Source organism: Brassica napus, chromosome A8 (assembly GCF_020379485.1).
Source record: "Brassica napus cultivar Da-Ae chromosome A8, Da-Ae, whole genome shotgun sequence".
Taxonomy (NCBI): Eukaryota; Viridiplantae; Streptophyta; class Magnoliopsida; order Brassicales; family Brassicaceae; genus Brassica; species Brassica napus.
In genome coordinates, this window is record NC_063441.1 from 13,576,529 (window position 1) to 13,591,631 (window position 15,103).

The window sequence follows — 15,103 nt, forward strand, 5'->3', positions numbered from 1 at the left end:
ATATTGTTAATACTTGAAGAAGATGAAGATGAGAGAGTAAAAAACTTGTTTTCGAAATAATAAAAATAATAATAATAATGGTATTTTCATAAATAATCTGAATTTTTGAGGTGAATAAGACAAACGGAAGTTTTAAAAAAATCATGGATTAGTTTTGTGTTTGAGTTTTGAGTTATAATGCAATAAGCCCTAGAAAACTAGAAGATGTATCCACAATTAATCTGAAACCAAAAATCTTGTGTTCAATGTTTTGTATCAAACTATCTTAACTATAGATTACTCTATTCTGTATCTGATTTTGTGTACCTAGTTGGAGATTACATATAATGATTATAAACTTTATGTTTCCATCAACCTATTCACTCTATTTAGTGTTTGTACTTACTAAAATGTTGATAAATAGTATCAGATTTTAATATACTTTTGGAGTATGTACTTATTTATGTATTTATCTCATTTATTTGTGTGTAACCTTAATTGTTAAACCAAATAAATGAAGATTGAGTTTTTTTTTTGCCAAGAGTTAATCAAATTCATAAAGTAGATTGATTAATTTATGAAAGAAACAAATAAATATATTACCTAGAGGTGGGCGCAAGACGGGTGCTTGCTTTTTTTACGTATATTTGATATTTGGCTTGCCTTGAACGAGTAATGAATTTTTCGACTTGTACTTGACTTGTCGGAAACGAGTACTTGTTATTTTGAGTATTTGTCCAAAAATATATTACTTGCAAGTTACTTGTTTTGTTCAATTACTTGTTACTTACAAATATTTATTAATTACTTGGATATATTTCCAAGTTTCTAAAAATTACTTGATAGATTACAAGAGAAGGTTATGAAAGTTTGTTTTTTTTATACGACTTGATAAAAACACGAGAGTTATTTTAAATAAAATATTTTCACCTAATATTAAGAAAAAGATAGAATTCGATAAAAAAGTATTGTTTACTTCTTACAACAAAGAAATATTTGTTTAGGACTTTGGTTTTATAGTTTAGTTATTATTTTTTAGTCGTAAAACAAGCAACGAGTAATATCAAGGCGAGTCGTAAGTTTTTTGTGATACTTGTTACTTGCCTTATACTTACAAGTAGCGAGTATTCAACGACTTAATACTTAACTTGGCAACGACGAGTACTTTAAAAAAACGAGACGAATACGGGTCAAGTAATGGATATAAGGCAAGTAACGAGTATTCATGCTCAACCTTAGATTGATTGATCGATTGCTTTGGAAGTTAATCCTAAAACTATATAGATAGTGATTAGAATTTATCATTTGATTATTTTAATTTATTTGTCTCAGATTTCATAATCTTATAAGATTAATAATTATAAATAAATCAAAATTTACAATTATATAAAAACATTCTTTTTTATATAATAAATATCATAAGATAAAGAAAAAGTAAACTCATCAAATCAATAGAAACTAAACTTATATATAACAGAAACCAGATTTTTATTTCCTTCAAAATCTCCACTGATAAGTTTACTTTTATTTTGAAATATAAAATATCTATTATTATTAGACTATTAGTTCTTCACCGCCTTATGCAAATATAAAAACATATCTCACACCATCTATTCTTAATCTCTCTCTCTCATACATCTCTAAACCTATCTAGGTAACGATCTTAAATTAGGGTTTTACTCATGTCTAGACAAAAGGTTAAGCCTATGACCATGGATCAAGGATTTGAACTCATTGATGCGGCTGTTACCAAGCTCAAACGGATTCTTGAAGGAAAGCCTGAACCAGCCTTTGGGTCTCACGAATATATTGAAAACTACACTATAGTTTACAATATGTGCACCCAGAAACCACCTGACGATTTGTCTCAACAGCTTTATGATAAGTATGGTGGCATCTTTGAAGATTATGACAAGCATACGGTGAGTAACGACCGTTTATTAATTAGGGGTTTTCTTATAAATAGTTTTTTAATTTTATTTGTGTGTGGTTAGATGCTGCCCTCTATCATGGAGAAGCATGATGAATACATGCTAAGAGAGCTTTCTCGGATGTGGGATATTAATAAGATTATGGTTAGGTGGCTATCTCACTTCTTCTTCTATCTTGACCGTTACTTCATTACACGGAGAAGCCTTCCAAGCCTAACTGAAGTTGGCATGACTTGTTTCCGCGACCATGTTTACAATAACGTTCACTTCAATGTCAAACAAGTTATTATAGCATTGGTAAGTACATGTATATAGATAAAGAGTTTCATGTTCTGCTTTGTCTAACACGGTTTGGTTTGTGTTTTTCAGATTCATAAAGAGCGAGAAGGCCAACAGGTTGATAGCGCACTACTGAAGAACATATTAGATCTCTTTGTTCAGAGTGGGAAGGGAAGTATGGAGAGATATGAAGACGATTTTGAGAAGTTCTTTCTCCAAGAAACAGCTTCTTACTATTCCCGCAGATCCTCAAGCTGGATCCTAGAGGATTCTTGCCCTGAATACATGATAAAGTCTGAGGAGTCTTTAAAGAAGGAGAAGGAGAGAGTCACTCACTACCTTCATTCAACCACCGAGCCTAAATTAGTTGAGGTTGTTCAAACCCGTTTATTGGTTTTGGTTGCAAAACAGCTTCTAGAAAAGGAGAGCTCAGGTTGCAGTGCACTGCTAAGAGATGACAAGATTGATGATCTCTCTAGGATGTACAGGCTCTACCATGAAATCCCCAAAGGTTTGGAACCTGTTGCGAAAGCATTTAGGCTTCATGTTACTTCAGAAGGTAACGGTCTTATCAAACAAGCTGAAGACGCAGCTACTAGTGGTAGCGTGGAGGAACAGGTGCTTGTCAGAAAGATAATTGACTTGCACGATAAGTACATGGCCTATGTCACGGACTGTTTTCAGAACCACACACTCTTCCATAAGGCGTTGAAAGAAGCCTTTGAAATCTTTTGTAACAAGAAAGTGGCTGGAAGCTCAAGTGCAGAGTTACTTGCAACGTTTTGTGATAATCTTTTCAAGAAGGCAGGGAATGATAAATCGAATGATGACTCTACTATTGAGTCTACCATTGACAATGTAAGATTTCTCTTCTTTTTTTCTTCATATGTTCACTGTCGTTGATTCTAGTCTTGATGCTAATATAGTCTTTTCTTAATGATTACAGGTTGTTAAGTTGCTTGACTACATAAGTGACAAGGATCTTTTCGCCGAGTTCTATAGGTATACTCATCTTTAAATCTTATTGCCTAAGCTGATTCATTTATTCAAGATAGTATTTAGTAGAGTCATCTAATAGCATGTGTAAGTGGTCCATCACGGGTTGAATCTTAAAATTAAATAAATTATGGTCTACATTTTTTAATTTTTGAAAATACATCCAAATTTAGAGCTTATAATTTCCAAAGAAAGTTTTAAAGCTACTTTGTTACATTGTTAAATATACTTGTTGTATGTATGCATGTAGGAAGAAGCAAGCACGTAGGCTATTATTCGGAAGGTTTAATGACGAGCATGAAAGAAGTATACTAACAAAGCTCAAAGGACAATTTGGCGGGCAGTTTACTTCAAAGATGGAGGGAATGGTGACGGATATGCAATTGGCAAAAGACCAGCAAACTGGCTTCGAGGAACATATAAAAAATGGCAATACTGGTAAACCAAAAGGTGTTGATTTCACGGTCAATGTTCTGACCACTGGTTTTTGGCCTAGTTACAAGACTTCAGACCTCAATCTACCACTCGAAATGGTCAACTGTATTGAGAGTTTCAAGGCTTATTATGAAACCAAAACCAAGCACAGGAGACTTATGTGGATTTATTCTCTGGGAATTTGTCATCTTAATGGAAGATTTGATCCTAAACCAATCGAGTTGATTGTTTCTACCTACCAGGTATGTTCATATATATTTTCTTACTTGAGGTGTTTTTGATTTCAACGTTATATATATATATTTTTTTTTTTGTTTTCAGGCTGCTGTGCTTTGTGCTTTCAACAACACAGAAAGATTAACCTACCAGGAGCTCTTTGAACAACTAAACCTTAGCCATGAAGATCTTGTAAGGGTGCTTCATTCACTCTCATGCGCAAAGTACAAGTTTCTTAAAAAGGAACCAGCCTCAAAGACCATCTCTAAAACCGATTCTTTCGAATTCAACTCCAAGTTCACCGATAAAATGCGGAGAATCAAGGTATGTATGCATAAGATTATTGTGTTGTTTTTAATTCAGTAAAGAAAGACTATAGCTGCTATTTTTTTGTTTTGTGAAACAGGTGCCTCTTCCTCCCGTGGATGATCGCAAGAAAGTAGTTGAAGATGTTGATAAAGATAGACGCTATGCGATTGATGCTTCTCTTGTGCGGATCATGAAGAGCCGGAAAGTGTTACCGCATCAACAGTTAGTCTCTGAATGTGTTGAGCAGCTTAGCCGAATGTTCAAGGTAAACTTGTAAAAACAAAAAAAGTATATTCACAAACATTGGTTTCATTATGAATGTTTCTTAATTGTTTTTTGTTTTAATTTGCAGCCGGATATAAAGATGATCAAGAAACGTATTGAGGATTTGATCAGCAGAGATTACTTGGAGAGGGATATTGAAAATCCCAACACTTTCAAGTATGTCGCATAGTCAAAGAGTTACATACCGAGAGCAAAGAAAAATGTTGTTTAGTTTTCGTCTATAATATATTTGTCTTTGGTTTTTTTTCTTCAGAAATATTTGATAATATTTTCTTTGGCAAAATCTCATAAAAAACATGAAATTGTCATCTATTGACATTTTAAACCTTCAATTTTTTTTTACTAACATACCATAAAAAACATTCAATCTATTTTATTTGTTCATCAAGTAAAAAGTTGATATGTTGTACAAGTAAAAATGATAAGCTGAGGTTTTTCCAAAAACAATTTATTTAATTAATAAAATAAAGAACATTAAATAAAAATTAAAAAAAAAACAAAAAAGTATATAAAAATTAGAAAGCTAAATAAAAATTCATAAATTAAATAAAACTCAGAAAATAAATCAAATTAAACTAAAAACATAAGTAATCTTTTAATTAAAAAAAAAGATATTTCGATTTTTTTTTTAATTTTACGATCTGTTGAATTTATTATATGAACAGCAAATCAAAATAATTAGTGCGAGAGATTGAGAAATCATATTATTATGGTTGTTTTTGGGTCAAATTACTATATTTGTTATAATTAAAATTGTACCAGCTGTGGACCCAACTGGCTACCTGTCAGAATCACTTTTTCTCTGTTAATATACTACACATTCCCCTACTTCTACTGCCGTCAACGATGCTGTTACTGGATTTTTGATTATTCTGTTAGAATATCTTTAGTTTCCTCTTTGCTCCTTGACTATTTTTCTTTTCATGCAATCTATACTGACATGGTGACTTTCAAAAGTAAAAGGTTGTTCATGAAAGATTGAAACACCAAGTAATTAAAAACACTTTACTTTGAAAAAATATCTTCGGTGGTTGGCCAAAATACTATTTTTCTATATCATATTTTGAGTTTCAAATCCATAATATATATGATTGTTTTTTCTTTTTTTCTTTTTTTGAAAAAGGGTTTAATATATAGGATTGTTGCAAAATAATTTTCTTTGGAAGGTTTATCACGATTGAAATTTATAATGAATTGGAAGATGAGTTGTTCTATTTCGGATGATTATACCAACCCATCAGTAGATAAATAGTCATTCGAAATTTTTAATGATTCAATGTAACTGAAAAGAAAATCATCAACTCCGTTTTCTGTTTTTTCCTAGTTTTTATTCTTTCTATTTTTAGAGATCATATTATTTAAGTAAATGTGTTGCTGCCTTGCTGCTAGAAGGAAAATAATTCACATTTAATAATGCAATTTCTTCCAATTACGATCATTTATATTTCACTTTGACAAATATACACTACGTCTTTGAGTTTTTTTTTTAAACATTGATTTATTATTCTGTTACATGTTATATAAATTATTAAATTGACAATTTGTTAACCGATGTATTAGTCTATCTGATGATTCGTTCTACTTGTATTTTGCTGAAAATCTTTCATAATATTTTTTTAGAATAAGACCTTTGAGTTTAAAAGAAAAATACTAGGGTAATTTGAAAATATAGTATGAAGTTAGGGGCATATTTCTAATTTCATAATTTAAGAAAATTACTATTATACAATATTTAATGTGTTTACATATAAAGAAGTGCTCCGCACGCGTTTGAGCGTATGGAACTAAATCACCGAAAGGAGGGATTTGCCCCCAGAAAACAAACCTAAAACGCTTCTAATGTCGAAACGCAACGCGCCGCCGTCACAACCGCCGCCTAGACCGCTAATAAAGCAGCACTCGTGGTCACCGGACGCGGATCGCGAAGAGGCGTGGCTTCGTAGGAAAGGCAAACGCCAATCGGATCGACTCGGGAGGAGCAAGAGCGTGACGGACGAAGATCTAGAAGAGCTCAGAGGCTGCATCGAGCTTGGATTCGGATTCGAGCCCGATTCGCAAGATTTGGATCCGAGGCTCAACGAAACTCTCCCAGCTCTGGGGTTGTACTGCGCCGTGAATAAACAGTATAGTAGCAGATTGTCAAGGACTTCGTCTCTTTCGTCGATCGCGTCGGAAGGTGACGTAAGCAATTCGAGCACGACGATTGTTGATCAAGGTATGTGATGAAATGTTCTTTTTGTTTGTTTGTTAGAGTTGTGATCTGAGACTCCTTTTATTTGTTTGGCAGGTGATGATCCGGAGACAATGAAGCTGAGGTTGAAGCAATGGGCGCAGGTGGTTGCTTGTTCGGTGCGACAATTCGCCGGCGAACCAAATTGATGTAATAATAATCATGATTAATTAATGTTTTTGTGGAATTTATTGTTTGTTTGTTCTGTTGTGATTGTACAGAGGAATAGCAGTTTTGTGAAATAGCTGTGATTCTTAGAAATTTGATTTTAGAATGTAATACTATGGTCTTATTAGTTATTACATTTATAATGAATTTAATTTCTTCTTAAATGCGGGTTTCAGTAATTGTTCTTTGTTTGTAATATGAATCAAAGACACTTAGACAGTTCTGTAATCTTGAAATTGAGTAACCATCCTGAGGGCTTTTAGTACATACTCATCGCTAACAATCGCAATTATGTTGCTAATGAACTTTTTAATTCAGTTTTGATGTCACTTTATCATGTTGTATCCAAAACCAGATGTTTATGTGGACACGGTTGGTTTTGCTCTTTAGTGAAGTTCACAAAAACTTACATAATTATGTTAAATCTATGCATGAACATATTAGATAAGAAATTCACAAAATTACTTAATTTCAGGTCATTGTCGCCATATGGTATACATGCATTAGTATTCTAAATGATCTACATAAAATGTAGAGTTGTAGACGGCCGATATTAGAAAACTATTACTATTATGGCTGAGATATTTTCTTGGTTTGTCAAAATATATACGACACTAGAAAACTATTTCTGTTCTGGCAAGATATTTTTCTTGGTTTGGCAAAATAAAAAAGATATTTCTTTGGTAAGGAAAGACGTGTCAGATATTTTGAGGCAACCACTGCCCACGTCAGCAATTACCTCATCTAATACAAAATATCCAATCCATTAGCCAAATCAGAGACTAATTTTAATTTACATTTTTCGTATTTATCCAGTCGACTCCTAACTATTACTCCTAGAATGCAAAAATAATGCTTTGATCCACGAAGATACATGGTGTTCTTAAGATGGTTTGTGACATAAGCTTTATGTTATCTAATCCTAAAGTTTATCCAAAATCTAATGAGATCTAATTTAATTTTTTTTAAATGATATAATAACATAAAGACAAGAAACAGGAATATAAAAAAAAAAGAATTATCGAAATTCTGACGTATGTAATAACTAGGACAAACAAAACACACAACCTCGAACCTCCTCAACTCGAAAAAAATATCTGGCTGATATTTGTGGAATATATTTATCGATGGCAATGACGTGGCAATGCTCAAACACGTGTAAAAGCGAAGCCATGTGGACCTTTTCTTCCTTTCTTCATCTCTCCTCCTCATTCTCCTTCCGAAGGTGAACAAAGTTTTTCGCTCTTTTCCTTAAGCGACGCATCGATGGAGAATGAGTATGGTGTGAATATTGTTTCTCTCGAGATGGATCGCGATGCGGAGGCGTCGGGTGAATCTGAGAGCGAGTCGACTCTCTCTAACTCGCCCGAGTCCGGTCTTACGGTCGAGAGCTCTCGTGGTGACGACGCTGACGCGAAGAAGATGGTATAACAAATCTCCTGCTTACTTACTTATGCTATGGTTCTCGAACTTTTTAATGGTGGAAGTTAGCTTTGTTTATATATATATATATATATATGGTAGGAAGCTTCAGATCTGATGCTACGATTAGGTCATATACATTAATTTGAAAAATTGATTGGTTTTGTATTGCATCTGATAATCTCGTAAAAACGAAAACTGATTAGTCGCATTGAAAAGTCATTAGTCATGTTCGTTTGGTTTCCGCAGTTTTCGGCGTTGCGTCAATGAAAATAGTTGTTGTTCGTTTCGTAGACGCCGCCGACGCAGTTTTAATCACAAGACGCAGATTTTTTTGGCGATCGACGCGAGTACTCAGAGTTTAGAACTGAGTGATTAGAATTTTGTGTTTAGTGGTTGCAGTTGTGTTCATTGTGTAGTGATGGTTTGATTTCTTTGACAAGTTTTCATCTTTTGCATTTCTTCCTGCGGGATGTTGTTTCTCATCAAAATGGTCGTTTCTTGTAAAATTGTTTGTGCAGGAGGAGTGTGGTGGATGGACGAATGAGAGACACAACTCGTATCTTGAATATTTAGAGAACTCATTCGTTAAGCAGTTGTATTCCTTACTTGGAGGAGAGGAGAGGAGGAGACTCTCCACAGCTCGTGATCTGCAGTCTAACTCTCACATATCGACTGATGATCAGGTTTTGTACTTTTCTTAATGCTTCCTTTGTAGATCCGTTTCGTAATATGTAGTTGTCTAGTGAAACTTACTACATTTCTCTTTATGCAGTTTACGGTACTACAAAATGGTTGCCGCCAGAAGGTTAACTTCGGAAAGAAACGACCTCATTTAGAGACTTCGTCATCGAGACAGACTCCTTTGGGACATGAGTATCCTGCTCAAAGCACTGCAGGTAACGTTTTGCTTAGCCTAGGTTAGTCGAACTCATGATTTCGAGAAGGCTTTGCTGCACATATATGATTTTGGAGGATCAAAGAAATGATTGTTGCTGCAATGGATATATATATGAGATCTTGTCTGATATCTATTCACCCACTGACCCACACATGAATATGTTTTGTTTAGAACCTGTGTGTTTGTCTGATTGATAAATACTCTATTATCAGTCCAAAAACTAAACTCTGCCTCCTTTTTTTTTTGTTCTTGCAATTCCAGAGGCATCAGGGCAGAATTTCAGAGAAGAAGTAGGAGAGAAAGAATGTAACTCAAGGGCGTCCAGGAAACGCAGAAGAGAAGCTAACTATGATGATAGTTCACTGAATGATCAGGTATAAAATATAAAAAAGAACACATACTAAAACGACCTCTCTTGTATTATGCTGAAGAGGGTACTGCATTTCTCAGGTTGTGCCGTAAGGATGGTGAAGCAGCGCATAGGAAGTGAAGTGTAGATGACTTACTATAAACAGAGAAAAGTAGCAACTGTGAGAGTGGTAAATCAAAATGTGGAGGGCTTTTGTTTGTTGTATAGAATTGAGGCCAAAGAGAGCCTTATTAAGGAATCGAATGGGATGAATTTAGGAGGGTTGTTTGTTAGATTTTGTCTTTGTTATATTATTAGCATGATCGTCATCTTTCAATCTTTAATTCTTTTTGTTTGTTTTCCCTTTTATATATATACCTTCTTTTTGTCTTCATTTTTAGAACAGTATCTATTGTGAATCTTTACAAATGTATGTAACTTTTATAATCTTATCAACTAATATCTTGTTAAAAGTAACGATCTATTATCTGAATGGTATCTTATGCAAATATAGTCAGTGACTCAGTATATTCACTTGTAGGGAAACCTATTTTTAACTGTTTAGTGACAATTTATGCCCTCTATGAACTTCCATGCAAGAAACAATGTATTTACCATTGTTGGTGTCGTGTTTCCTTGGTCTTAGTTTTCACAGCGCCATAACATATAACAATTGTGAGCCCTTATGGGTTGTAACTTACATCCCACGTAAAGTAGTGAGTGATATAAATAGGGTTTGCGTTGTTGCGCCCATGTTCGCCGATGAATCAACTACCACACTTTTTCAAGACTGTCCTATAATAGTGACCGGTTTTGACACAAAGACATTCTAGAGATTCTGCTTAGCTCCATCACTCCTGTTTCCTTTCTTTAACCACAATTTCGATTATTGATAAATGTACCCTCCGGATCTAAAGCAAAATACTTAAAACAGAAGTGTGCCCTAAATATAGACAAATAAATTAAGGAGAACCGTTGCTGATTTTGAAACGTTTGCCTATTAATAATACATCATTATATTGTCTTAGAATCCTCTCTCGCCCTTCTATTAGCAGCCTTGGGCGTTTTTCCATGGCATCTGTTTTAGCCATGGCTAAAACTCCATCCTTGGGCTGCTGTGTCTTCCTCTTGTCCTTCTTCTTTTTATCTTCTTCCTTTGTCGCATACGCCATATCCGAAACAGAAGCTGCCTTCCTCGTGCGGCGACAACTCTTGACGTTACCAGAAAACGGCGAACTCCCTAATGACATTGAATATGAGGTTGATCTCAAGGCTACATTTGCCAACTCAAGGCTTAAAAAAGCTTACATAGCTCTCCAAGCTTGGAAAAAAGCAATATATTCCGACCCGTTTAACACCACAGGAAACTGGCATGGTCCTCACGTGTGCAACTACACTGGTGTGATCTGTGCACCGGCTCTCGATGATCCTAATGTCACGGTTGTAGCTGGTGTTGACCTCAACGGTGCAGATATCGCGGGGCATTTGCCTGCTGAGCTTGGTTTGATGACAGATGTTGCTATGTTTCATTTGAATTCGAACAGGTTTTGCGGTATCATTCCTAATAGCTTTTCGAAGCTGACGCTGATGCATGAGTTTGATGTTAGTAATAACTGTTTCGTTGGATCCTTCCCTTGTGTTATACTCACTTGGCCTGATGTTAAGTACTTCGACGTTAGGTTTAATGATTTTGAAGGTCAAGTCCCTCCAGAGCTTTTCAAGAAGGAGCTAGACGCTATTTTCTTGAACAACAATAGATTCACTTCAACGATTCCTGAATCTCTAGGAGATTCTACGGCCTCGGTTGTGACATTCGCTAACAATAAATTCACCGGATGTATTCCTAAGAGTATTGGAAACATGAAGAGTCTCAACGAGATTGTGTTCATGGACAATGGTTTGGGTGGTTGTTTCCCATCTGAGATCGGAATGTTGTCGAATGTGACGGTTTTTGACGCAAGTAAGAACTCGTTTATCGGTAGGCTACCGACTAGCTTTGCCGGGTTGACCGGTGTGGAGGAGTTGGATATCTCCGGGAATAAACTTACTGGACTATTAGCGGATAGCATTTGCAAGTTACCTAATTTGGTGAACTTCACTTACTCGTACAATTACTTCAATGGACAAGATGGTTCATGTTTTCCCGGTGGTGGTCGAAAGGAGACTGTTTTGGATGACACACGTAATTGTTTACCTGATCGACCTGAACAACGGTCGGCACAGGAATGTGCGGTGGTTATCAACCGTCCGGTTGACTGTAGCAAGGACAAGTGTGCTGGTGGTGGATCTTCAACTCCGTCGAGACCATCGCTGGTTCCTACTGTACCGGTTCAAAAGCCATCACCAGTTCCAAGTCTGCCTGTTCCGGAACCCTCGCCAGTTCACAAACCACAGCCACCGAAAGAGTCACAGCAACCGGATGATCCTTACGATCAGTCTCCGGTGAAGAACCGTCGCAGTCCTCCTCCACCAGCTCCTGTAAACTCTCCGTCCATTCCTCTTCCATCACCTCCTCTACCACCACCGGTTCACTCTCCCCCACCTCCTGTCAACTCTCCTCCACCGCCGGTTCACTCTCCTCCACCGCCAGTCCACTCTCCACCACCACCACCACCACCGCCTGTCTACTCTCCTCCACCACCCGTCTTTTCACCACCTCCTCCTCCGGTTAACTCACCACCACCACCAGTTCTCTCTCCACCGCCACCTGTTCACTCACCGCCGCCACCTGTCAACTCCCCACCACCACCGGTCTTTTCTCCTCCAGCTCATCCGCCTAAGTCCAGTTCACCACCGCAAACACCAAGCGAACCTTCACCATCACCAATGATCTTTTCTCCACAACCGTCGCAATCTCCACCAGCAGTCTCCTCCCCTCCTCCAGGACCGCCAAAGGTCGACTGCCCACCGGCTGCACAAGCACCAGCTCCAAGTGATGAACTCATCACACCAACACCAGCTCCGGTGGAGAACAAACAGACGCCGTCTGCACAAGCACCAGCTCCAAGTGATGAGCTCATCATACCACCCTTCGTCGGCCACCAATACGCATCGCCACCACCTCCAATGTTCGAAGGCTACTAATATCAATCGAAGAGAGAGAGAGAGAGGAACCGACTATATATAAAAAGGCAATTGTATCGTCTTGGACTAGTATTGTAAAACGAAAGAAGAGAAAATTCGAGGAAGAAGAAGAAGAAGAAGACAATGGAAGGGTAATTAAAATTTGAGAAGCGAAACAACTTGTTACCAGAGGTGTGATAAATTTGTACTATTACAACTTCTGATGGTCGATAAAGATTTTTACCTTCTAATCAAAAAGACTTGTTTTCGTTAACTTAGATAGGTTTCAAACATTACAAGGTTAATTATGAAGAGTGTGTGTCTCTTGTTCTTGTGACTTATACAAATAATTCTTTTTGTTAGCATAACTGTCACGATCCTTAACACATAAACGGAGGATACGTATTAATAGTTACTAAACTCAGTTATCAACTAACAAAAACAATATTTCTTCTACCACAAAGACTGAAATTAGATAGGAACAAAAAGAAAAACAAATACTGACTTTGAGACAACTAGACTGTTGAATGATACTTCCTCAGTTTTTAATATAATTGTCTTTTTACAGGTATGCACGTAGATTAAGAAAATCATTAATTTCTTATATTTTATAAACAAAAACATCATTAATCATTTACCTAACCAAAATTCAAGCAATAGAAAAATAGAATATATATTACCATTGGTCATACAACATTAATTATTAATAAATTTTACATACAAAATCGAAAACGACATATAATTTAGAACAAAAAAGTTTCTCTAAAACGACTTATATTAAAAAAACGGAGGGAGTAATCAGCATAAACAAGTATTCGACGTATATCTGAGCTTGATCCAATTAATGTTACTTGAACAACTATTACAGAGAAAGTAGTATTAAGTTTCAGAGCCCGATCTGCTCTGCGGAGAGTGTACCAACTAGCAGTAGGCAGAAAATTAGTTTTAAAATTGAAAATTGTTGATATTTAAGTAGTAAAAAGAAAATTTAGAAGAACTTTAAAGTGTTAAAATTATTACTAGGATTTATTTAATAAAATAAAAATAAAACAAAAAATAGTGAAAATGATGTTTTTTTCTATGTCCAAGTGAAATGAGACTAGATTCTGTAGATAGATAATTAAAAATGATGAATTTTGGTATATTTTTTGTTTAAAGAAAAAAGTTAAACAAAATAATTAAAATTTAATAATTTGGTGGAAATTTAAAAAATACAAATTAGACCACCTTTTATTTTTTTAAGATAAAAAATACCCTTGACAATAATTGACACATTTTATGCTAGTCTGTCTAAAGTCATCTCCAATCAAACTGCAAAACTTCATTTTAGTGTAGTTTTTACACTAAAACTACTACAATCCAACTGTAAAAACCACATTATTTTAGTGTAAAACTACAGTACCGCACCATATTTACTGCGTTATTGTTCACAATGTCAAACACTGTTAACGCACTACTTTTCACAATATTAAACACTATTTACTTTAAAAAAATAAAATATTAGTTTAATAATTATTAATGACAAAATAAATAAATATCAAATAGTAAAATAAATATATAAAATCGGTATATTACATATATTGAAATAATTTATCATAATTAATTATTTTAATATTGGTATATGTTAAAATTGTAAATATTTATTATTTAAAATAACAATTATATGTGATATATTTTTGTTCAATATAATTACATAACAAATTTTGTTTATTATATATATATATATATTAAGTAGTAGTAAATTTTTAATTTAATAATATAAAATAAAAATATTGTTTTGGTGTAAATTTTGGTGCTATGGTTGGAGAATAAAAAAAATTTGGTGTTAAAATTACACCAAAAGTGTATAGTTTTCACACCAGAATGGTGTTATGGGTTGGAGATGCCTAATAGATGAATCTCTTTATAACAATACGCTTCTTTACTCCGAATGGTGACTGCGGTTTGAGCGATGCGGGACAAGCGGTTCAACTGCGGTGCGGTTTTAACAGTTATAAAAACGTATAGATATATGGTATATGTAGAGATTTTTATCAGTGTTAACTGCGGTACAGAGCGGAACAGTTGTAAACATTCGAAGCCTTTTTCTCTCATCCCATTTTTCCTTCTCTCATATATTTAGCATTAAATTTATTATTTTAAAGAGGATAAACTTATTAAGATATTTGCCACTAATGCTGCTCTTACACTTATTTTGTAACAGAAAGATATAAATTGTCATAAAGTAATCATCTACCCAAAACCTGATCTATAGGAGAATTGTCTAGGAAAATTTTCAACGTTTTAAATTCCTAAAATTATCCCACAAGTTTGTTAACCTGTAATAATTGAAAGGAGTAGAGGACCATGTGTAACGCTTTTTGTCTTGACATTGTGAAACTGTATATTGCCCATTTTTCATCTATGTTCACTATCATTAATGTATTGTCGCAAGCACCCTGCTTCTTGTGAAAATTCAGATATGGCTTCGCATCTACATCATACTATATTTATCCTTAATTAAATTACAACTTTAATTACATAATGCAATGTATTTTATT

At 34.9% G+C, this 15,103-nt stretch overlaps 4 protein-coding genes across 4 annotated transcripts; all 4 read left to right on the forward strand.

Moving 5' to 3' along the window:
• Positions 1 to 44: 44 nt before the first annotated feature.
• Positions 45 to 4,778, forward strand: LOC106359761 (cullin-1-like). The gene is made up of 8 exons (XM_022689985.2): positions 45 to 1,901; positions 1,974 to 2,207; positions 2,280 to 3,047; positions 3,136 to 3,191; positions 3,436 to 3,862; positions 3,942 to 4,160; positions 4,243 to 4,410; positions 4,498 to 4,778. The coding sequence occupies exons 1-8, from the start codon at positions 1,662 to 1,664 to the stop codon at positions 4,597 to 4,599; spliced, it is 2,214 nt and encodes a 737-aa protein (XP_022545706.2). The 5' UTR covers positions 45 to 1,661; the 3' UTR covers positions 4,600 to 4,778.
• A 1,403-nt stretch (positions 4,779 to 6,181) lies between these two features.
• LOC106359762 lies at positions 6,182 to 6,992 on the forward strand. Its single transcript, XM_013799404.3, has 2 exons — positions 6,182 to 6,645; positions 6,718 to 6,992. The coding sequence occupies exons 1-2, from the start codon at positions 6,270 to 6,272 to the stop codon at positions 6,807 to 6,809; spliced, it is 468 nt and encodes a 155-aa protein (XP_013654858.1). The 5' UTR covers positions 6,182 to 6,269; the 3' UTR covers positions 6,810 to 6,992.
• Positions 6,993 to 8,005: 1,013 nt separating this feature from the next.
• LOC106361055 (cold-regulated protein 28-like) lies at positions 8,006 to 9,956 on the forward strand. The gene is made up of 5 exons (XM_048738860.1): positions 8,006 to 8,253; positions 8,772 to 8,936; positions 9,026 to 9,149; positions 9,413 to 9,525; positions 9,602 to 9,956. Exons 1-5 carry the CDS (start codon positions 8,095 to 8,097, stop codon positions 9,611 to 9,613), a joined length of 573 nt encoding a protein of 190 aa, XP_048594817.1. The 5' UTR covers positions 8,006 to 8,094; the 3' UTR covers positions 9,614 to 9,956.
• Positions 9,957 to 10,382: 426 nt separating this feature from the next.
• On the forward strand, positions 10,383 to 12,931 carry LOC106361057 (pollen-specific leucine-rich repeat extensin-like protein 4). Its single transcript, XM_013800753.3, has one exon. The coding sequence runs from the start codon at positions 10,572 to 10,574 to the stop codon at positions 12,582 to 12,584; it is 2,013 nt and encodes a 670-aa protein (XP_013656207.2). The 5' UTR covers positions 10,383 to 10,571; the 3' UTR covers positions 12,585 to 12,931.
• Positions 12,932 to 15,103: the final 2,172 nt, after the last annotated feature.

Bases quoted from the DNA above. Each gene is read 5' to 3' on its own strand.
- LOC106359761 (XM_022689985.2), top strand. From the start codon at position 1,662: ATGTCTAGACAAAAGGTTAAGCCTATGACCATGGATCAAGGATTTGAA. The intron at 3,048-3,135 runs GTAAGATTTCTC...TAATGATTACAG, and splicing joins TTGAGTCTACCATTGACAAT to GTTGTTAAGTTGCTTGACTA. The intron at 4,411-4,497 runs GTAAACTTGTAA...TTTAATTTGCAG, and splicing joins AGCTTAGCCGAATGTTCAAG to CCGGATATAAAGATGATCAA.
- LOC106359762 (XM_013799404.3), top strand. From the start codon at position 6,270: ATGTCGAAACGCAACGCGCCGCCGTCACAACCGCCGCCTAGACCGCTA. The intron at 6,646-6,717 runs GTATGTGATGAA...TTTGTTTGGCAG, and splicing joins CACGACGATTGTTGATCAAG to GTGATGATCCGGAGACAATG.
- LOC106361055 (XM_048738860.1), top strand. From the start codon at position 8,095: ATGGAGAATGAGTATGGTGTGAATATTGTTTCTCTCGAGATGGATCGC. The intron at 8,937-9,025 runs GTTTTGTACTTT...CTCTTTATGCAG, and splicing joins ACATATCGACTGATGATCAG to TTTACGGTACTACAAAATGG. The intron at 9,150-9,412 runs GTAACGTTTTGC...TTGCAATTCCAG, and splicing joins TCCTGCTCAAAGCACTGCAG to AGGCATCAGGGCAGAATTTC.
- LOC106361057 (XM_013800753.3), top strand. From the start codon at position 10,572: ATGGCATCTGTTTTAGCCATGGCTAAAACTCCATCCTTGGGCTGCTGT.